General features: G+C 41.1%; 1 protein-coding gene across 4 annotated transcripts in view; it reads left to right on the forward strand.

The window, feature by feature from the left end:
• The window catches only part of Ctnnd2 (catenin delta 2), an 804,341-nt gene that overhangs the window by 397,506 nt on the left and 383,049 nt on the right, over nucleotides 1–23,786 (forward strand). For all 4 annotated transcript variants that reach the window (XM_085676585.2, XM_087896972.1, XM_087896974.1 and 1 more), the window contains 2 exons: nucleotides 15,724–15,758; nucleotides 16,333–16,449. In XM_085676585.2, the coding sequence (XP_085532711.2) occupies nucleotides 15,724–15,758; nucleotides 16,333–16,449 (152 nt within the window). The remainder of the gene's footprint in view (nucleotides 1–15,723; nucleotides 15,759–16,332; nucleotides 16,450–23,786) is intronic.

Below are 23,786 nucleotides of genomic sequence, written 5' to 3' on the forward strand. Positions count from 1 at the left end.
GATATCCATATTTTTGAGATTTCATAGGTGCAACTTCCCTGTCATGGGGGATCCAATCTGTGGTGGTTTGAATGAGATTGAAACACCCCCTCCCACACACATAGGCTCATGTGTTTGCATGATTAGTCCCCAGCTAGTGAATTGACTGAAGGATTAGAAGGTATGGCCTTGTTGTACCTTTGTTGCAGGAGGTGTGTCCCTGGAAATGTGCTTTGAGATTTTAAAACACAAGGCCCAGTCTCTCTCTCTCTCTCTCTCTCTCTCTCTCTCTCTCTCTCTCTCTCTCTCTCTCTCTCTCTCTGCCTGCTTCCTTTGGATCAGGATGTCAAACTCTAAGCTATTGCTCCAGCTCCATGCCTGTCTTCTTACCGCCATGACAATCATGAACTAAGCCTCAGAAACTGTAAGAGTGGTAATTACTAGGAGTTTTGGGGGTTTGTTGGTTGGTTAGTTAGTTTGGTTTTTTGTTTTATTTTGTTTTGATTTTTAATCTCTGTGGCTGCTTTTGGATTTTTGTTCTACAACTGCAGTGCATCTGTCCTAACCAAACTTCAGTTCTGGCCCTTTGCAGTCAGTTCACCAATCTGTGTCTATATCAATGTTTTTCTCTGTCATTTTTTACACTGCAATGACAGAAACACATCTTTAAGGACTTTGTTAAGCATTGTTTGAGTGAGTTATACTTGTATACACTGTATAACTCTAACAGATCAGGCTAGATTATACAGCCTAGTGAGACGGAGAACATGTTCCTTTTTGACATACCTTGTCACATTTTTGATCCAGGAATTTTTGCAATGCTTTAAGGAATTACTTTCCTTTATTTATTTTTGAATATTAGCTATTACAATAATTCTAAACAATTTATCAAGGAACTTGTGAAAAGAATGTAGCACACCCACCAGTTGCATTTTTTCATCACTCTTGAATATACTTAGCTGATCACAGGTCTGTCTGTTCATCTGTCTGTCTCTTTACTGATTGAGCCATTGCTACACTTTATAAAGCATTTGAAGACACCAGTCTTCTTCCCCTAAATATTTCCTCATATACAGACCTAATAGGACTTTAATCTTTATTCTCCATTTTTCCCTTTGAGGTACAGTATATATATTTTGTTGTCGTTAGTTTTTCATGTAGGGCTGAGGCCTTTTAGGATTTCCCTTGACCACGATAGCATGTCTGCCGTTGTCCAGTCATCCCTGAAAACATAGGCACAAGTAACATCATACAGACTTAGTGTGTTATGTTTATATTTATATATGTAGATGCATATATATATATATGTATGTATGTATGTGTGTGTATGTAACAACGTTAATAAAAAGAGGCCATGACAACATGATATGCCATGCTTTGCTGATATCCATGGGAGGTCTGCCTATTGACCAAGTTTTCTGTCCCACCAGGTCCCACACAGAGGTCTACATTAATTATAAACTGACTGGCCTATTAGCTCTGGCTTCTTATTAACTCTTATAACTTATATTAGCCCATAATTCTTGTCTGTGTTAGCCAGGTGGCTTGGTACCTTTTGTTGGCGAGGCAGTAACATCTTGCTTTCTGTGTCTGGATGACGACTGCTGACTTACTCTTTCCTCTTCCCAAAATTCTTCTGCTCTCATTTCCCCACATCTACTTCCTGTCTGGCTACTGGCCAATCAGCATTTTATGAAACAAGTACAAGAAACAAATCTTTACAGGGTGAAACCATTGTGCCACAGCACCTGCCCCTTTCTGTACAGAAACAGAGGAGGAGTTGCTTGAGGTGAGAGAAGGGAAGGTAGGGGCAAGGAATAAGAGGAGAAGGGGGGAATATAGTCAGGATATAAAATAAATAAATAGACCTTGAACTTGAAAAGATCACATATGGAAGGGTATGGAGGGAGGAAGAAGAGGGGAATGTAATTATGTTATAATCTCAAAAAAATAAAAGTCTTAATTTAAAAGCTTACTCTCTGTGTTGACCAGGTGAGATGAAGGGCCTGCTCTCCCAGATGTTGCAGTTGGTGGGGGTGCAGCACTCAGAAAAGTGGACCCTGCACCTTGCCAGGGCAGCACAATAGAGCTGACCCTACTGCAGGAGGTGTGAGTGAGCCAGCCCTGGCATTGGGAGCATGGGAGAGCTGTCCCATTACTCATCTGTCACACTGCAGCCTGGGCAGAGGACAGATGCACGCCCCCTCCCCATGAACATCTGAGGGCGGGCGGGGGGGGGGGGGGGGGGCTGACCCTGAGGTCAGGCCCGGAGAACTGTTTCTGCCCCTCATCAGCTGCAGCACTAGGGAGAGGGGCCCCTAAACTCGCTCTGGAAATGTAGGTGTGGGGGAACTGACCCTGAAGACTTGAAAGAGGCAGAAACGACCCTGCTTATTGCTCATCGCTGCGAGGGGTGAATCAACCCGGGCAATGCTGTAGAGCTCACTCTGGTGGCTAAAATGGCGGAGAGATAAAGGGCTGACCAACCCTGTAACTACCCAGGCCCATAACTAGGATTATATGCCGGCCCACCCCAACATCCACCCCATCCGTGATGTCCTGGAGCATGGCAGTGGGAGAAGGGTCGGTCCTGTAAACCCAGAACTGCAAGATCTCCGTGTCACAGGGCAGCAACAGGATGTCCAGGAAGAGTCCCAGCGAGAGCCCAGTCTTGATGGTGTAGCAGAGACCAGTGACCTCAGACCAGACCAATGATTCTTTGGGATGAACCCCTGATGTAAAAATATTTGTGGATAAAGGGTTTTAATGCAGGACTCACTGTGTCACACTGCAGCTTCCATGATGAGATTTTCCTCCTCCTCCTCCTCCTCTTCTTCCTCCTCCTTCTCCTCTACTTCCTCCTCCTCCTCCTCCTCCTCCTTTTCTTCTTCTTCTTCCCCTTCCCCTCCTTCTCCTTCTCTTCCTCCTCCTTCTCCTCTTCCTCTTCCTCCTCTTCCTCCTCCTTTTCCTCTTCCTCCTCCTTCTCCTCTACTTCCTCCTCCTCCTCTTCCTCCTCCTCCTTTTCTTCTTCTTCTTCCCCTTCCCCTCCTTCTCCTTCTCTTCCTCCTCCTTCTCCTCTTCCTCTTCCTCCTCTTCCTCCTCCTTTTCCTCTTCCTCCTCCTTCTTCTCCTCCTCCTTCTCCTCTTCCTCCTCCTCCTCTTCCTCCTTCTCCTTCTTCTTCTCCTTCTCCTCCTTCTCCTCTTCTTCCTCCTCCTCCTCTTCCTCCTCCTCCTCCTCTTCCTCCTCCTCCTCCTCTTCTTCCTCCTCCTTCTTCTTCTCCTCCTCCTCCTTCTTCTATTGTCCTTTTTCCATTTCTTCTCTTAAAATTTATTTAGTTTTATTTGGGAGTGGGGTGGGAGATAGGTGAGATTAGGAGATGTGATGTGAAAGACACAAGGAATAAATAAAAAGAAAGATAATAAAATTCTCCAACGAGATGTAAGGCAATACCTCATTTTGCTCTTGATGTTCATCTCTATGGTAGCTCATGATATTGGGCATGTTTATGTTGTTTGAATTATAACATTGAGGTTTACTGCTGCAATGACTGCATTAAAATAAAATTTCTATAAAAATTTGGCATGGAATATACATGCACACACAAATGTTATGTCACTTTACGAGATATTTCCCCTTGTAAATTGTCATTACATAAGGAATTCGAGCATTCTGTGTAGGAGCACCTGAGATACCTGTGTGTCCAGAGAATGGGAGGGATCTAAAGCCAGGTGCCCCTGGAGCAGAACCCCATTTCTGTGCCTGTGTGATGGCTGTTTGACCATGTCATCTAGCTTCTCCCATGAATGAGACTTGCTCTTTCTTCACCCCCCCCCAATCCGTGTGCCTCCTTTTAACCATGGGCTCATGGTAGTATCTCACAGCCCAAAGTGCATCCTACATAATTCTTTCCACCCACTTGTAGAATCATCTAAAACTGTTGACCTGACTTAAATAAGTCGTCAATTGAATTCTTTCGTGGTTGTCTCATGTTAGAAGTCTGCCATGTCAATACTCTCATATAGTCTTTTATTGAATTTTGTCCCACCATTTCTTTCAAGTCCTGGACCAAACCGTGTTTGCACCCAGAAGTCCTCCCTGGTGTTGGAAATCTGGGGGAAATTTCTCTCCAGTCCAGACCTTAACACACTTAACACGTTCTGATTTATATCACTTTCTGTGTCATCATCTCTTGATAATTTGCATTTTGTTTCCATTCTGAACTATAATTTTCTTAAAGTAATAAAACTTAGCGCTTTAATAGTTTTGCTTTAAGTCTCAATTGCAGAAATCCAGAATATGAAGTATATCTAGCACTCCTTTTAAAAATTAAATAAAATACAAGATTGACTCATTCTGCAATGAAGACAATACACAGTACTTAACCCATTGTTTCTGCGCATATCCTTTTATTGAGGATAAAATTGCCTTGCAGAAATTCAGGATGATTCATACATTTAATAGTCTGTCATTTGACGTGTTCCCTTCGTGTTGGTTCCTAAGGAGCACTGTATGCTGTGCACACTGTTTTGATTATTGGTTACACCTTAACAAACCTTCCCAAGCTCAGGGGCAGCAGCACAAATATACTCGCCCCAGAGCTTGTGGGGAGAGAATCCAAGTAGGGCATCCAGGGGGAGCTCTCATGCCATTCCTCATGGCATTAACCAGAGTCATTCACCCTACCAGCCGAGCTCAGAAGTAAAGTTCAAGACCATTTCTCTCACATATCTGCCAACTCAGTGTGCCTCTGGGCAGCTCCTGTCTTTCCAGCTGGCCAGCTTGGGCTTTCTCGTAGCATGGTTGTCATAGTGTAACCAAACATCATTTATGGAAGCTGGTGTCCCAGAGGTACTTTTGTTTATTGAAGGACTAACCACTGAAGATCTCCTAAGACCCAGCCTGCAAAGTTAGAAATTTAAAAGCTGTACTCTTCCCCACTTCCAACTCCTCCCTTTTATTAGTAGAAACAGGTCACTGGCCAGTCCAGACTCAAGGAGTGGTATAGAAACCATTTCTTCCTAGAGGCTGGGGTTGGGGTGGGGGGTGTCTAGTGGATGACTTAAGACGTGTTTCATCAGAATTAACAGCTTTCTGGGAGCTGTAATGGATCAGTCTAACAGTTATTGTTTGATTTCTTGACATCTCCATGACTTTGCTGAGTCCACTTCCAAAAAACCTTTGTCCTCTTTCATTTTAAGTTGTAGAACACAAGCTAGGGGCACGCAAGTCACTGAACACCTGCCTCCAAAAAGGAACCCGGAAGAAAAAAAAAGAAAAAGAAAGAGTCCATACAAATCCCCCGCTATGCAAATTCATCTCAGTAAAGAACAGCTGTTGGATACTTTTGACTTCACAGGAAAATATTTCAGACGACGTTAACACATAGCACAGGCTTACTCTTTCTTTTAAACAGTTGTGAGAGCCTTTAAACTCACAGACTCAGCTGCACATCCCGACAGAATGCACAGTTCCTACTGATGGCATGAAGAGTTCTTGATTGAATCTTTACAAAGGAAGAAAATGAGAGCGTTGAAGTATGACCCTGATGCACGGTGTATTTATTTCACCCAGCCACACTGAAATCTCATTCCCCAGGCATCATTGACCCTAGGGTTAGATACTGACATTTCGCAAATGTCCCCAGTCTAAATGAGGGCAAAAGGGATGGTCTTGTTTTTGTTCTTGTTGTGTGTGGTCATGGTGTGTGTGTGTGTGTGTGTGTGTGTGTGTGTGTGTGTGTGTGTGTGTAAGAGAGAGAGAGAGAGAGAGAGACTCTGTGCATTGTGTGTATGTATGTCTGTGCACGTGAACTCACATATGCATGCACATGTATGAATATGCTCATCAAAATTTCTCATATCAACGTTTCACCCCATTGTGTCTGTTTTTTTCTATTAACACAACACTTTCAAAGAATCACCTGATATTTCTGTAGAGAAATCAGATTACTCTTATCAATTACAAGTAAAAGAAAATGAAAGTCATTTGATTTCCTTGTTCTTTCTTAACTACAAAAGGAAAATGAAGGGAAGCTGGCGCTTGGGGAGAGGCAGGATTTTCTCCTAGGTTGACAGCCTTCAGTTTTAACCTTCCCTCAAGTTCTAGAGGCCTTTCCCTCCCTTCACTTATGCAACAATGTGTCAGTCACCTCCTCTGAGTGCCCTTATTTCTTTCTTTTGCAATTAAGTTGTTTATAATTACTGCACAAAACCCCAGGTTTTGTTACCACGTTTGTGTACATGCCTATCATTGTGTATGGGGCCTTTTCGGAGCAAATGGCTCCGCCCAGCCATTTCTCCAGGGCTGTAAGACTCCATGAGTCTGCTAAGAACTAAGTCAACATCGCCCCCCATTCCATTAAAGCCATTAAGTACATCAGGCGAGGAGGATTTTGCGATTTCCTCAAAAGCTGTATTAAACCAACAAATTAAAATCAAGGATGTCCTCGCTGGCTGTGTGTTTCTTCAGACCTCACTCTCATTCCAGTTCCATGTTGTCTTCAACAAACAGGAAGTCCTCAGGAGCAGAGCAGGGATGTGGTAATGACAACTGCACTGCTGAGTGTAGATTTATTTTCTTATAATTGTCCCCAATTAGAAGCCACTGAGAACACATCACAGAACCCTGATAAGTGAAAATAATGTTTCACTGAACAGGAAGCTTGAACGAGTGGAATATTGCAATGGGCTTAATTAGAGAGAGGAAAATTAGTTTACTCAAGTTTATACATTGGACAGACATAACTGAAACCAAAAGACATCCAGTCATGAGGGATAGCATTCAGTGGTGTTTGCAAAGTATGTTCTTTGTGCACATATAAATGGAAGTTTGGTCAGGTCACTGAGACATAATTTCACATTCTCTTTCTGAGAAGAGTATACAGACTTTAAGAGAAAATGGCTGTCATCACCAATGTGGCTCTGTAAGAAATTTGAGACGTTTTGCAAGCATTACTGTTGTTTAGCAAGAACTCTGATTCAAATCTTCCTTCCTTCATGAGCCCAGTCGCTCAGAATAAACAGCCGGTTTCTACCTGCAAAGGGAAGTGTCTGATCAAATCTTTACATTTCAAATCTTCTGGACTGAACATTGGAAAGTAGCTTTAAATGTGTGATTTTAGTTTCTAGCACAATACATATGGAAAGCAATGGATATATGTAATTAGTCAAGGAGACCAATTTCCAGGCATGCAGAGAGTGCTTTATAAGACACACAGCAAAACAGACTCTGCAATTACCTGCAGATTTGCAGAAAGAACGGTAGAATATCCACCAGGCAACAGCCTACCTCTAATAAATGTTTGCAGATAGACAATCCATTGCATTGTGAGATCTTCTGGATCTAAAGGGCATGCATAAAAACTTGCATTTTGCTCCCATATATGAAACCAAAATATCACTTTAAGCTTTCCTTGAAATCACAGGCCGAAGATGGAAAGGAGTTTCGGGTCCTGATGAGCAGTGACTCTGAGGCAAAGCCCTTGAGTTTTCACATATGACAGCTCCGATCTTGCCCGATTGGCAGTGTGCTTGGTAGCGTATGTTGCTGAGATATCACCTAGGAAAGCATCAGTGAACCTGGGCAGGTCCAGTCAGCTCTAGTCAGAATGAAGAACAAAAGGATAATCTCAAGTGAACACCGCCCTTTCATCCCTTCATCGTTTCTGTCCTCCCATCGCCACCCCTTCCTTTCTCTGTCATTATCCCAATATCCCCAGGCTTCATTTTGTTCTAGTTTATATTACACGGGAGAACCACTGAGCGGCGTGTTGTCTTCAGAAGAAAACAGCTCAGGAGAAAGAAAACGAAGCATTGTCAAACCATACTCCACTTTTGTTTTGGTTTTTATCAGTAACTAGTTATGAGTCTATGGAAATACAAGATAATTTACATAGAAATGTTGCCTGTAACTTTGCCTGTTTCCCTCTACAATTTAATATGTAAGACATTGGTATAATCCACAATTTTCTGTTTTTAATGTACTTCTCTCTCCATCTCTCCCCCCCTGTGTGTAAGAAAGAGGTGAGATAGGAGAGAGAGAGAGAGAGAGAGAGAGAGAGAGAGAGAGAGAGAGAGAGAGATTTGTATGTTCTTGGTTCTATGAGAGTGTACCACCGCCATTGTCAGTTCAGAACCATTACATCATGGCATGGCTTGCTCATTCTGCAGTACCCCTGTTCCTGTCCTTCATACTTGGCTATCATCGATCTTTTCTCCAGTCTTCTAGTTTTGTATTTCAAGACTATTGCTTCTTTAAGGAAGCTTAGTCTTTTGAGAATCATTACCTAGTGCACATCAAAAACCATCCTTTGCTGAAGAGGTTTCCGTAGTGTGATACATTGGTACCATTCACTGCTCAGTTGATGAGTTACATTTGCTGGTACTCTAGCCCTTGGTGATTATGAATATTTGTACATCATTTGCATCACTGAATGTTTCACTAAACCTTTGGGCTTGCATGGTTAGAGGTTGCTGCTGCCCTTCAGAAAGTGAAGACTGAAATCGCCATGGCCACTACTGTCCATTGATGCCATGTGCTGTCTTCTATATAGAAAGTCAAAGTGGGATTTCATTTTTACAAATCATATATTGCTATTCACACTTTTTCTCCTTCTTGAGAACTAAAAGACTATTTTTTGCATATATTTCCAATGAAAATATAAGGAATAAACTTCAGATTTACAAACAAACCCATATTTTTCAAGTCAAATCAGTACCCAGGCTTTGACATATTTGTAACACACACACACATGCGCACATATTAAGTAAGAATAGATAAGTGAAAAGCTGGAGGATTTGTGTGCAATTTGCAACAGTACGCCTAGTGATCAAAAATTACAATTTACTATACTCAAGTTTGTGGACGCTTGCTGACAAAGATATTATGATAGTTTATTTTCTAAAGTAGTTAGATGTATTTCTCCAACTACAATAAATGTCTTGTGTACCAGTAAAGTCATTTCAAAAATAATTTCTAACCCATACACGAGAAGGTTCTCAGGAGGCTGTGGAAGGAGATACAGCATGAGAAATTCATATTTTATAATACACCATTTGTTGCTGCTTTTAATATTGGATATTATACATAATATGCTTCTTGTAATATAGCAACAATCAACTCTGAAGCTACAAAATTAATTTCAAGAAGAGAAACTTGGATTGATTTCCTTCCCATGGTAAGAGTTCGGCTTTTGTGTAAGCCAGCACATTTTGGACGATGGAGCTTCGAGCTAATTCTTTGTGGTTGTGGAAAATTCCCTCAAAGGAATGAAACCCAAACGGAGTCCATGCTTTTTCTGTCTTCCTTAGTTCTGGCTGGCTCACTCCCACACGTGACAGTGTTGGGGCCCTTTGAGATACACACAGGAGCCACTTATACTCTGCTTCCCTGGGGGAGCATGTGTGCTTTCTCGTATCAGCTGCTATGTATTATGTCCGTCATCAGTGCCAACACAATTAGCTTAGGAATGCAGATTTCTTCTGCTTCAAACTGAAAAGAAATCCATAATAACAATGTAAGTCCTCTATATTTCCTCACGTGGTTTTGGGAACAGAAAATGGTCCTGGTTTTCACTGTAGCAAAAGTGACGGCAAATGCCAGGAGAGGCAGGCTGCCTGTGTGGCGCTGATTGAAGAAACTTACAGCTCAAAAGCAAGCCGCCTTTCTTTTTAAATCCTACACCCCTGTTTTGCTTTCTATTTTAGTTTTAGTGGAAGATATCACAAGCTCTGTAGAACCTATGATATATTCGTGCGTTAGTATTTATCGGTTCCCAAGCAAAGACAAGTTGAATTCTGTGGCTGTCCCATGGAAGCTCATGTTGTGAACTCATTCTTTCTTTTCGTGGAAGCTCTTGTTTCCCAAGCATTTTCTCCTTGGGATTCCATTCACAACGTCCCTCATGATATCAAATCCTATGCTCTCATCACTGTTCTGTGGGTTTAAGTTCTTTACAGTCTTAATTTTCGTAAGTCCCTATGAGAAAGCTATCCCTGTCTCTCAAATGAGAAAACTACCGGTTAGACAGCCGACCTGTCAAAGGCCCCCATGGGCTTGGCACAAACTCCTTTAACAGACTCTTGCTCCCAGCTCTGTGCTGGGAGACAGGCCCGGAGACGACCCCACCTCATTGGCACTTACGTTAATACACTTTCTGTCACTGTAACAAGATACCTGAGATAACTCATATACAAAGATTCAAATGGTTGCTTGGGTCCCCAATTTTGCAGGTTTCTGTCAGTAATTGGTAAAATGTATTCCTGATCACATCGCAATGAGAACACGTGATGAGGCAAACGCCTCACCCCACTCGTCACCCAAAAGAGAGGAAGAGGCCAAAGCCCCACAATGCCTGTTTGGAGTCATCATCAATGACTTTAAAAAAAACTCTCTCAAGAATGCCAGTCTTTCCATAATGTCCTTGGGACCATGCCTTTAACACACGAGCCCTTTGGGAACATCCAGGTAGCAAACTACAGTGAAAGTGGGTTGATCTGGTGATGTCTCTCTCTCTCTCTCTGTGTTTCCTCAAAACCACAAAAGGGTGCTCGCCAAGAAAATGTGTCATCTGTGCTGTGGCATCCTCTCAGGACCTGTGGTGACCAACAGTAAAGGTGCAGAGTCACCATGCATGGCCGTTTCATGTACCCGCTGTCCACGTTTCTCCATGATTACTCCCATTTAGACCCTCCCACCGCCAACTTCCATGCACCACAAAGAAAAAAGGGAGAGTAAGCCATAATCAATCAGTTTATAATTACTGGCACTGACATTCAGTAATTTATAATAAATGGTTATAGTCATAGCCAGCTATTATTCATAAGCAGTTTTAAGCCGCTGCATACTTCTTAGGTGCTCTAAGCCTCTAATCAGCACACGTTTAAACACCTAAGAAAAAGGAACTGACTGAATCCTCACAGTTTGTCCTATGTTCAAGTCTTGCCTACAGTATTGTGAACTGGATGTGCCAGAGCTGGACTCCAGCTCCACAGGGTCTGATCTCCAGAGACCACCCTGCCCAGTACTGCACATGTGTGACTTCCTGGTTCAGCATGATGCTCCTCATGCTAACTTTTGAAGCCCTATGAAAATGTTTGTAGTAGCAATAAAAGTGTATATTTTGTTGTAATAATCAAAGCAGAAAGTTTTGTGATCTAAGAAAGAACTCAACATGTCATTTACATGCAAGATATTCTGACTGCGCTGTTCGGCTGGGGCTATTTCAGGGACAGTAGCCAAAGGGAAAAGGAGAGATGCTCACCCTCAGCCTAGGAAACAGAACACACAGATAAAAAGACAGCAGTGGCCTGCAGCAAAATACCACAAACCAGACAGATCCATTTCTTACCGTTTTTATCATACACATATCATTCCGACAGTATCTAAGACTTTGAACTAAGGTCATTTTATTTTGCAATCATTGCCCATAGTGTGAGGTACTGCATAGAAATTAACTACTAAAAGCTATTTTCTATTAGAGCCAAGGGTCAAGACATACAGATGCCATCAATATGAGGATCTTTGTCCCTGTAGGGTAGAATCAAACATGAGTTTGAAAGCAATTTATTTTACAATAGCTTCCCTGGCCTGTGTTTTAGGTGCTGTGCTCAGCTTCAAAGCAAACCTAACACGAGCGTCGTGATTCTGTACCTTTATTTCATTTTGAAAGAAGTTGGGAGCAATCATGGCCCGCACAGTTCGGGGTGGAGACTGGTGCTTCAGGCACCCGGAAGCCACAAAGGAAAATATATTTGAGAGAAAGTATCAGTAGCGACGGCTTGCTCTGTGTCACCTCTGAACTTTCATCTCTGTTCTTTATTAGAAATGGCTCATAGGCGGCTGAGGTGATCATCAGGGAAGACAATGGTGGGACCCACTTTGCAGGGAACTCAAGGTGATTCTTCGATCTAAACTAGGCTCACCCACCACACACAAACTTCATGACCTCAGAACATGGAAGTTATCGGTTCCCAGCTAGAAATGTTCAGAGGACCTCGATTTTGCAAGCATGATTCTGTCATTTTCCTCACATGTGGCACGGAGGGGAAATGAATTATGTCTTTCTACAAATGGATTTTTTTCCATTGTACTAAATTCACTTATATAATTGAGGATGTTTACTAATTACTAATCCCTAATCCTGGATACGAGAATATCTGAGATACAGGCCTGACCCTTGATCCTTTAGTGAATAGTTGAGCTTTGGGGGTTTGGGGTTTTGTTTTTTAAAGTTGTATCCATCTTATAGCTCTTCTTAAGGGAAGAAATCGGGCACATAAACCACGCAGTTACATAGAATCCTAGAGCAGAGAAAGGAAAGTACGCATTTAAGGAAACAAAACCCAAACCAGGTTCCTCTGGGGATGTCTGCACTCTGTGATCAGTCTTACTGCTAATGCGTTCTAACTATCTGAAAGAAATCAAGGAAGACTCTGAAGTGATTAATGCTTTTTGTCTGCCCCAAAGGAATATGATTTTTCTTCCTGAGAGAACATTTCTATATTACCATCAATAGTGGGTTTTTTCTATTGTAGTAATAATAATAATAATGTTCCTTATCATGTCTATGACATCATAAAACTGAAACCCTTTATAAAGGGATGAGCCAAAGGATGACTATCTGGTGATATAATGTTATGCAGTGATTCACCTATTGTAGAGGAACAGACAAACCCCCAAATGAGCATTAGCAGAGGCCCCACCTTCTCTTTGCAGTGATTGCCTCGGGCCCCTTCCATCCAGCTTCATCACCTGCAAGGCGTTAGTCAAGAAGAAGAACTGCCTGTGAACACCAACAATGATGCATTTCTCTAGTGGTTAGTGTGGCGTGAGTTCTATAGAATCAACCTTCAATTTCAGAGTTTCTAAACCGCAACCCCTTATTTCTCACCTGTGTTCTGTGTAGGCTGGCAGAAGTGTCCGTCCTTATAGACCCATCCAAATACAGGGCTTAACCTGGTAGAGCGTTCAGAGAACCCATGCCTGCCTTTCCATGCTGGGGCAGGAAATGTCACCCTTCTCTTCCTCCCTTGAGGCTGTGTGTAACCTTGTCTATATGTAATGGCCTGGAGCAATGTGCATCTCAGTGTCCCACATGGGGAGAACAGGACACAGATGACCTCAAGGGATGGTTCACTCACTTGCACTGCTTTAGACATGAGGAAGCTTAAGACGTATCTATCCTCCACACCCCAGTGAGGGACTTTGTACTGTGGGTGAGAGGTTGGCATTGTGTTATGCAAGTCAGTTCAAAGCCTTGATGAGACTCTTAGTTGCTATATAGTCACAATCCTTAGCATCACTAAGTTCTTCTGTTAAAAGGAAGAAAGACGTTGGTGCGTGTTGAGAAAAGGACCTACTGTATATGTGGTCTTAGTACCAAATGCATGGATTGCTTTCAGCCTGCAATAGTGTGAAGGTAGTAGCAATCCTCTCATTGTATCAGGGGAAAAGTAGTATTAGAGCTATCAGAGGCTGCCATGACAGTTACCACATCTTCCTGGCTTCAAAACAGCACAACTTTATTCTCACAGTTTTGGAGACCAAAAGTTTGAAGCCATTGTGTCGGCTGAGTGACAGGCTTTAAAAGACAGGAAATTCCTCCCCCCAAAAAACTCTTCCTGGTTGTGTGGTTTCCACTGACCCATGTCCGAGTCACCCCAGTCTTCACCCCCATCTTCACCTGGCCATTCCCATGTCTCTGTGGGTCCTCTTCTGTCTCTTATAAGGATCTCGTGTTTAAGTCCCCACTGGACATGATCTGACTGAAGACAGTTAACTGATAATAGGTCCTCAAAGCCCTGTCTAAAAGCAGACTGCCTTGCACAAGTTCCAAGACTTTGATCTCGAGTTTGTTTCGGAGGGAAACCACTATTCATCCCGCTACAGTGAGAGAATGTTTTCTATTCTTGTATAAACTGATGGCATGCACACTAAGAAAGTTATACTACCTTCAAAGTCTGTCCAGCCTTAAAATGCAGAGTAATAAAGCCTGGATCAGCAGTAACCTGACCATGAGGGTCTTCCTTAGTGATTCTAGCATTCAGAGCACATTAGGGCTATGGAACCTTATTGCTTACAGCAGACACTCAGCTGAGCCTACATATTTTCTGAGTTTTTAGGCTTCTATAGGTGGGGCTTCACCTATACATTTAAGAAGTGCCACAGATGATTATGACACAAACAATATGCACTTAGAGTCACTCAGAATCAAGATGCCCGAATACTAGTTTGGGGAAATGTCCAATGAATTGATGTGCAATAGTAGAATCATGACAGCAGATGCTCAGTGAATAGCATTCTTAAGGGTTTAGTGTGGCCATGATGGCTGTGGTTAAGTCGTACCATGGTGATTCTTGGAGCTTTAATGTGGAGCAGCCTTATATTCTGTGATACCGACTAAGGAGCCTGCCCTCCTGGTCACTTTAGAAAATATTGATTTGTGTGTTACATTCCTACGGTAAGGGTGGGACTGTGTGGCTATAAATAGCTTTTGTATGATTTTCTATCTCTTTAATGCGCGTAAGAGCTTCATGGAAATGAATCTGTAGCTACCTTTTTATGTGTCAGATCTGCCTTACAGTGCTTAGCATTGTTAAAGGCTTTTCCGTTTTGCTAATGTGAGTTGGTTCAGGAGCAAGGCATGCTGTAGCAGTCATTCGTATCTGAAGGGGCCGTTCTTGCTCTCACTTACATCAATCATGGCTTTTCTGGGTGCTGGCTTCTACCAGAATTCCCCTTTCCCAGATCAACGGATTCCGAAGCTGCCTCTGAGGTACAAATCAAGGGTCTAAAATTCACTTACTGTTAAGGGACTGATGAGCCATTCATAGAAGCTGCTTGATCAAGACAAAGACCTGGTGAAATGCCTGAAGAAAATCATTCTCAAAATGGTATCTGTCACTGATAGCCTTGTTTCTCCTCAGTTATTGACTGGAAATGATAGTACCGTTAGAAGAACGTACAATGGAAATTGTTCACGAACAGAAATTTCAAGTGTATTTACTTATGTTGTAGTTAATAAGTGATGCAAAATAAGTCAGTCATGTATACAGGCCTACTCTGAAATGTCACTTGCCTATGATAGACAGACAGACAGACAGACCGATCAATCGATCGATCGATTGATCATCGATCGATAGATAGATAGATGAGCAACTCCTAGCTGGACCGTTTTTATAAGATATTTTGTTAGGAGAAAATGTTCAGTTGGTGGTAATATGTTATTATTTTTAAGCCACATTGTTTAAGCCACAATAATCAGCTGGAAAGAAGGATTCATAGAAAATGTTGAAATAAAGGCAAAAAGCTACTTTATTTTGTTTTTTTTAATTAAAGGGGGATATATATTTCTTTATTTGGCTACATTACAATGTCTAATACTATGCAGACTTATATTTCAAAATAACTAAAAATGAATAAAGCGTATTATCCATAAGCTATTGCTTAATGGATAGGATTTGTGAAAAAAAAAATGAGCTACCTTTACGAAATTTACTGAATAGTGTTCATGTATTGTATGGTATTACCTGTGAATCAAAAAAGGATATATGTCATTATCCTTTAATGCATTTTTAAATGCATTAAAATTAAGATTCTATCTCAGCGGGACCCTTTTCCTTCGCGAAGACTTAAAGCAAGTTTCAGGAAGCTACCTCTCCTGCTCTGAGTTCCCTGCATATCTTGTGTTTAGAGGCCTCTCTCTGCTACTCGGTTCATTACAGCTGTGTGTTCTCTTTCTTGCAGTTCAGCAGGAGAGCAGTTTCACTGGCAGACACAAGGTAAAGTATGGCCACGTGATGCCATCTTCCTTCTGCTAGATGCACCTCCACTCATTCGTTTTCTCATCAACTTTAGATTTCTAAAAGTGAATTGGAAAAATAAAAAGACAGTAGGAATTAAGTAAAGTTGTGACCGCTCATGATTGGGATGAGGGGCTAACTTCTCTTAATTTTCTGACAACTGAATCTCCTCCAAGGGTACACATAATTGATTAGCTTTTGCTTCTCTGTTTGATGGCAAGGCTTGCAAAGATGCTGTCTGTTAGATGTAGTATTGATTGTTAAATAATAACCTAAAATAGTGCTTCTCAGCCTTCCTACTCTTGAGACCCTTTAATACAGTCCCTCGTGTTGTGATGACACGCAACCATAAAATTATTTAATTGCTACTTTATACCTGTAGTTTGCTTCTATTGTGTATTGTGATGTAAACATCTGACATGCAGGTGGCATGCAACCCCTGTGAAAGTGCCCTTTGATGCCCCCAAAGGGAACGTGACCTACAGGTTGAGAGCTACTGACTTGGAGCTCTAGTATTGCCTTATCGTGTTGACCACTTTCTGTCCCTTTTCAGATGGACAGAAAGACATCGAAGACGAGCTTACAACAGGCCTAGAGCTGGTGGACTCCTGCATCCGCTCTCTGCAGGAGTCAGGAATACTCGACCCCCAGGATTACTCTGCAGGTGAAAGTAAGTTGAACAGAAGCCCCTCTGGGTGTCATGTCTTGGCATCTCTTTTTTCTTAAGGCGGTCCCGTGGGGCCCAGACTGTCTTCTCACTCACTGTGTGTGGAGTCAAAGATGACCTTGAACCCCTGATCCTAACTCCTCCGTCTCTAGGATGCTAGAATTACAGGCATGTGTCTCCACACACTGCAATGGAATGTTCATACTTGGCGACTCACTACAAACTGAGCTACATCCCCAGCCTCAGCAACCCATAAAAGGGAACTAAATTGAATAAGAGTACTGTGATTTCTTAAAACATAACATCATTGCAGGTTATGCTAGTTGCTTATTGTTGTTGTGATCAAATACCACTACAGAAGCCAGACAGCGGTGGCACATGCCTTTAATCCCAGCACTCAGGAGGCAGAGGCAGGCAGATCTCTATGAGTTCGAGGCTAGCCTGGTCTACAAGAGCAAGTTCCAGGACAGCTAGGACTGTTACACAGAGAAACCCTTTCTCTGAACACACAAAACAAAAACAAACAAACAACAACAAAACACACCATGACCATGACAACATATGGAAGAAAGAGTTTGCTTTGGCTTAGGGTTGTGGAGTGGTGGTCCATAATGGCGGGGAAGGCATGGCATCAGGCAGGCATAGTAGGGAGCTCTCTGATCCCATTTTTTATCACACCAGGAAACAGAGAACCAAATGGAAGTGGGGCAGGGTATGCACTCTCAAGCCCTGCCCCAGTGATGTAATTCTTCCCAAAAGTCTCCCTGTCCTAAGCCTCCTCAAATATCACCACCAGCTGGGAAACAAATGTCGGATATAGAGACATTTCTTATTCAAACTGCTACATGAGCCATATGTAATAAAAGCTTCATAATATCTTTATCTTTCTTCTCTCTCAACAATTTCCCCATCACCAGTTAGGTTATGAAGTCTCCAAGTCAGCAGGTAGATCTACGTTTTTAACCAAAGTTTCGACTTCTAGACAAACATAGTTTATGAACGCATATGTATTTATTTGTTTAACTAACACAATGACTGCATTAAAATCAACTGTGACAGGTGTGGATCTTTGCTGGCAGAGATCTCCATGACCCCAATTGTATAACAAGATAGGTTTTCCCTATAATATAGCCAATTTTAACAACTCTGTGCTATGCCAAAGTAATTGGCAACAACTTCACATTTCTATATTTAAATTGCATTATTTCTATAGTATTTAAGGACTTACTCATTATTAGGTATGTTTTACACCTAGAAAGGTTGAAGCTTAGAAATAAAGAGTGCAGGTCCTAGAATAAAGTTCTGTGGACTTATTTCCACAAATTTTCACAAATGACAATATCACACTATTAAAATACACTTTATCTTTGTAATGCAATCATTTAAAAATCAGTAAAGCTTTTTAAAAAATTAAATTTTCTTGACTGCACATCAAGGTTTGTCATAAAAACGAAATATGTAAGAGTAAGATAACATAGTTGTTTTTAAAATAATTTAATCTACAGCCGGGCGATGGTGGCGCACGCCTTTAATCCCAGCACTCGGGAGGCAGAGGCAGGCGAATCCCTGTGAGTTCGAGGCCAGCCTGGTCTACAAGAGCTAGTTCCAGGACAGGCACCAAAAACTACAGAGAAACCCTGTCTCGGAAAATAAAAAAAAAATTTAATCTACATACTAATTTCTCTATAGTATCATTTCTCTGTAGTTTATATAATACCACTATTATTCTAGATACGCATTGTGCTTATCCAGACATGCTCAAAGCTAAATTCCTGATTTATACTCATAGAATAGAATGCAGAGTTGGCATTATACTTGGCATTATACTCTATATACTCTATATAATCTCTAGATCTATATTTTAAAATGTACTATTGTCATTGCTTTTAATGGAGTTATGATATCAAATTATGTTTAACTAATATTTCATGCACAGACCTTATTACAGAGAGAGCAACATACAGCACAGCATGGCTTCTTGCTGAGGGGAGCATGAAATAGATGTCTCCTTTTCATACAATAGAGTAGCATATTTGATTATTAGTTTTGGAAAAAAGTTATCCCTTAATAAGTAGAAAGTAGGGAACAGATGAATAATTGAAAGAGAAAAAAATCAGAGGCAAGCAAATTAAAATAAGAAATTTAACCCCATTATATCAACCTCACTCTTTCTATAAGCACATTGAAGTATCTCCTGAAAATATCAATAATACAGGCATGCAAGTAACAAAAATAAAACTGTTACATTATCTTTACATGAAACAAGATCAAGGAAATGGATAGAAGTTAAAAGACTAGGCACAACTCTGCCAGCAACTGCAGTGAATGCAGAGTTAAATGAAGCAAACTGTAAGACAGAATAGAAACTAATACTAAAGACAGAGAGAAAAAGGGTAAATTATGTCATTGTAATCTCAAAAATAAAAACAATAAATAAAAAGCACTAATTCGACCTTTCCCATGCACATTTAGATAGGATGCTGAAAAGAAAAGGAAGGTTTATAGTTGATAAGTAGAGGCCATGCAAGAGGTTTCATTGGCACACTGCCAATTCCTCAGTCCCAAGGGTGGGACGTAACTGAATCTCATTCCTTTGTATATCATGGCAGGAGGAAAATCAAAACTACAGAGGCCAGCCTGGTTTGTCAAAACTGCAGGGGCCAGCCTGGATTATATGAGTTTCTATCTCAACCAATAAATAGCAAGTAAGAAAATATTTTGAAAACAACATATTGAATATATTTTCAACTTCTCTCGTGTGATTATAAAAATATCTAATTAGGAAATTTTGACATGAAGGGTCAGAGAGAAAATAAAGATATCAAAGAAAAAGTTCACATTCACTGATAATAATTCATAAAAAATAAAAACAAAATTATAATATAGGGAATCAAATATGTGTATGTGGTATATATACATATATATGTACACACACACACTTCTGGGAAGCATTGACTTCGGTGAGAAAGTTATGCACTATTTACAAAACAAAAGTATTTCATAATAAAACTTCTATTCCTTGGAAATCTAAACTATTATCAAAACATATAGGAATGTTGTATTTATTTTTAGAAAATCTTAAGAGCAAACAAGAGCTGGAGAGGCAGCAAGTGGTTTCCTGCGCACACAGCCTTTGTAGAGGACCTGAGTTTGTCTCTCAGCAGCATGGCAGGCAGCTCACAGCCATGTCCAACTCCAGCACGAGGGATCTGCTTCTGCCCTCTGGACTCCATAGGAACCTTCATGCGCACATACACATTCTCACTCAGAGACATACACAAACACATTAAAGATCATTTCTCAAAAGCTAAATGGATAACGACAAGAAAGATGGAAATGGTATAAAGTATTTCAGAAATCAAACAACAAAGTGAAATAGTTGAAAAGATAAGTATTATGATATTTTATCGTAATAAGTAACCACACTTAGCTTCTCAGTTGAGAGGCTCTCATAGACTTAAAGGGCATTAAAGGAGTGTCTAGTGAACTCGTTTCTTCTCTTGAAGTGTGTGCTCAGAGTCCTCCGCAGATGGCATGACCCTTTACTTCTATGCCTTACAGGCAGTTAAACACTCCAATTATTGCAGATATATTTTGCCATTGTTCTGTCTTTTAAGGAAGCTTATGTACTTTCTATAATGTACTGAGTAGTCTGATTACAGATAGCTAAGATTTTCTCCTAAGCTCTGGCATACAGCTTTAAAGAAAGGAAAAGGAACTAAAGCAAACCGCCCTCTAGCAAGGCAGCGGCTCTTCAGACCTTTGTATGCCTCCTGGGATCCATAGGAGCTCAGTCACATAGTATCTGCTTTGCATTGTAACTGTGAGACTTGTTCATTTTGTTTTGCAAAACAGTAGTTAACTTTTTCAGTACTAAATAGAGTTAGATTGTAAAAATATATTACAACTCACTGGTCCTTTGGAATGTTGATTGCTATTTGGCTGTTTTCTAATTTGGGCCATTAAAATTCTATATGTTTAAGTGCCGGATGATGAAGACAGCACCTGAACTTTTGTGCCAAAGAATTCTGAGCCACGGCCACGCGCGGATTGTTGTCATTCAGGAAAGAAATTTGTTCTTAACAATTTCAGAAGCACTTTAAGACTAAAAGTCACTGTATAAAATTTAAGGGGGAAAACGGAAATCTTAGACACAACTATAATTTGGGCTATCAGTATATTGCTAATGCCTAGTGTTGAAAGGATCTGAAAATTCAAATGGTAGTCGTTCCCTGTATGTCTATCAGTTAGGGATCAGATAGAATAAAGATTCTATTTCTATTCAAAGGAGTTTAACTAAAAGCAATTTAATTAAGAGACTATTTACAACGAGATAGGCAAGATTAAAGGAGCACACAGCACACTCTGAAGCTCCCAGGAGTTAGCAACAAACTGACAGAAGCTGTCACCACCCTTGGGCCTGAAGGAACTTGCTAGAACTGGTAGAAGCAGAGTCAAGCAGCAAGAATGCAGTACCGGTAAAACCTAATCTCCTTGCTGCTTTCCTAGATCCCTAACTCCTCTGACAGGTCCAACAAGTGCCAGACCTTCTCAACGGAGGGATGGAAGCGAGTGAGTGTGAAGGCCCAAGGTTCAGCCAGCACAGCGGTCCACTGTGCGGGGCCATAGGATCTGCCGTGGACGCTCTGGGTCTAGAAACAGCGCGTAGATGTGTAGCGCTCTCAGATACATCCATCTAATTAGCGTAAGCACATCAGATTTGGGGAGTCCCTTGTGATTATTCAATCAATGGCTTCATTAGCTGGAATAGCTGTGAGCTAGCTAATGCTAAATTGAACCTGGCATCGTGCCCTTGAGTCTCCTAATCCCTACTCAAAAAGGACTGAAACAACACTAAGTAAGTCTAAATCAGCCTGGAAAAAATTATTAAATAGGAAGCTGTTTCAATACCTGAGCAAGTGGTACTTGATTTGTGATATTTGAAGCTTTTGTTGTTTTTCTTCCTAAGGACTGATTAAAAATAAATGTGAAATCACGGTATATTTGTCTTTCAAATGCTATGAAGAGCAGTAACTGCCCAGCCTCACTAATGTATGGTGTAAGTTGTAAAATATTTTCCAAGTCTCTTTGTGAAACACACTGTCCTGAACAGTATGTAAAACATGAGCAACCTTTGGCACCCGGCAATTTCCTCAGCGTGTGTCCCTGAGTCAGTAGAAGGATGGCTTCCGAGACTGTAGCTTTAGTTAAATGAGACAGAACAAGTGACCAACACAAGCAATTTATAGAGGATGCTAGGAACCACAGCTTCTCAGTGTCCTGCATGGCTTGGCCCGAATGAATATGGATCTAGAACTTCGTTTAGCTCAAGCATCCTTGGAGATACATATATGACAGTTAAGGGTGATAGTATCTCAGCCAATAAATAATAAAAATACTGTCAGTCAAAATCATAACTAAAGCTGGACCAATATGGGAAAAAAAGAACAGCTTGGGAGAAAATGACATGTAAGTTAACCAGAAATTAAGTTGTCCAATATATCTTACAAGAGTGATTATTTCTTTATTTAGTGTGGTGATGAATTTGAGCTCTACTATAGTGTGGATAATTCTGCCATTCATTGGGAAACTCATGAGAACTCATTTATGACGAATTTTTGAGAAAATGTATATAATTTTGAGCTTTCAAATCAATGCATAAACATCAAGAATCAATCATGTATAGAATTCCACTGTGAGCAGACAGGACCCAAATAGAATATCTGCAGTGTGGTTACTGCGAGCGCATTATTCACTGCGGAGCTCCAATCTGTCCTCTTAGTTCACGAGAGAACCTTTGAGACATCCAGTTATGAAAATGCTGTAAAACGCAACACCACATAGCCATATGATTCATAGTATTAAGAGTGGGAGGCATTTTGTGAAGTGACTTTTCCTAGTTCCAGGGAGGAACACCACCAGCAAAGATAGAAATACTACCAAGAAAAGTGAAACATATGAATCAAACTAGCTCAGCACATGGAAGCCATGGTCAAGGGAAGGGGGATAATGTGCTGTCTCTGTTGTCTATCATGGTGGAAACCAAGTCTAGATTCAACAAGATAGAAAGCCTTAGGGTCTACATGGCTGCTTTCTGAACCTTGTCCCATATCTTCTCGCATGGGGAGATACTGGACCCCAGATGCAAACATGGGGATCTCTTCAAGTGTTCTTGGGAATTCTCAGAGGGGGGTGGTGTGTGTTGAGACTATTTCAGAGAGCCCTCAAAATCAAATGGTCTTCACAATACTAAGAGACCAATTGCCTTTCCATGATTTTTTTTTCTCCCACGTGACAGTTCGTGGGCATTTTCGTAAGACCACAAGGCATGTACCAGCATCCATGCTATAACAGTAGTTTGTTCTAAATACTCCACCAAATACCACAGCATATAATCCACATCAATGGAAGCTGTTAAAGGTCCTCCATTATGTGAGACCAGAAACTCTGAGAGCTACTAGAATTGATAGATGATGTAGTACCAGTATATCTCCATGTGAGAAGATATGTAATAAGAAATAGGGACAAAGTTCACAGGCAACCACTAGACCCCAGGGACAGGGGCATGTCCACCACTGTGAGGTATCACCATGAGCCAGTGTGACCCAGACATTGCTGAATTTTTCCGATTCCCGTTGTAAGGTTTTTCTCCTTCATGACTGGGCTCCATTAATTTTCCATTTCTTTTCAAGATTTTTGGTACAGAGAGATGAATCTGCCTTCATTGGATTATCAATTTATGAGAATATATTTAGTATTTCCTCCTCATTACACAATAGTAGTACCTAATGATAAATAAGAAGAAGATAAACCGTTATAAAGAACCACTTGGGAGCTACAGTATGAAATAAAAACACTGGTTATACTCCCAGGCTCTGTAAAATTCTTTGCAAAGCATTGCGAACTAAAAGTACATCTTTGGCCTTTGTGCTTCTGACAACTCTGCTTCCTCAGCCTTCTCTTTCATGTGCAGCTCTAAAGGAACAGACCCTGCATTATTTGAGCCCCTCACCAACTTCGGGTCATGTCTCTGCATCAGTCCAGCTTGAAAAGGCAACAAGACAAGGACATGTGTTGGATTTAAGTCAGAGTAAAGTCTATATGTGTGATCCAGGTCATCTTGGAACCATTAAAGTTTCAGTGATCACATAAATTATTTTCCAAATTGGAATCAGCTGACAAGGGCTAATAGAGATTCTGGATACAGAGGCACAGGTGAGATGTTGATGCCTCTCTGTTCACAGAGCAGCCTCGTCAGCTCTAAGCCTGCTTGTGGAAGAAGTCCTTGGAGTTCTGTCCTCGGGTCCATTTTGAGGTGGTGGATGGGTTGGGCTACTATT

This window comes from Myodes glareolus, chromosome 15 (assembly GCF_982192425.1).
Source record: "Myodes glareolus chromosome 15, mMyoGla1.1, whole genome shotgun sequence".
NCBI lineage: Eukaryota > Metazoa > Chordata > Mammalia > Rodentia > Cricetidae > Myodes > Myodes glareolus.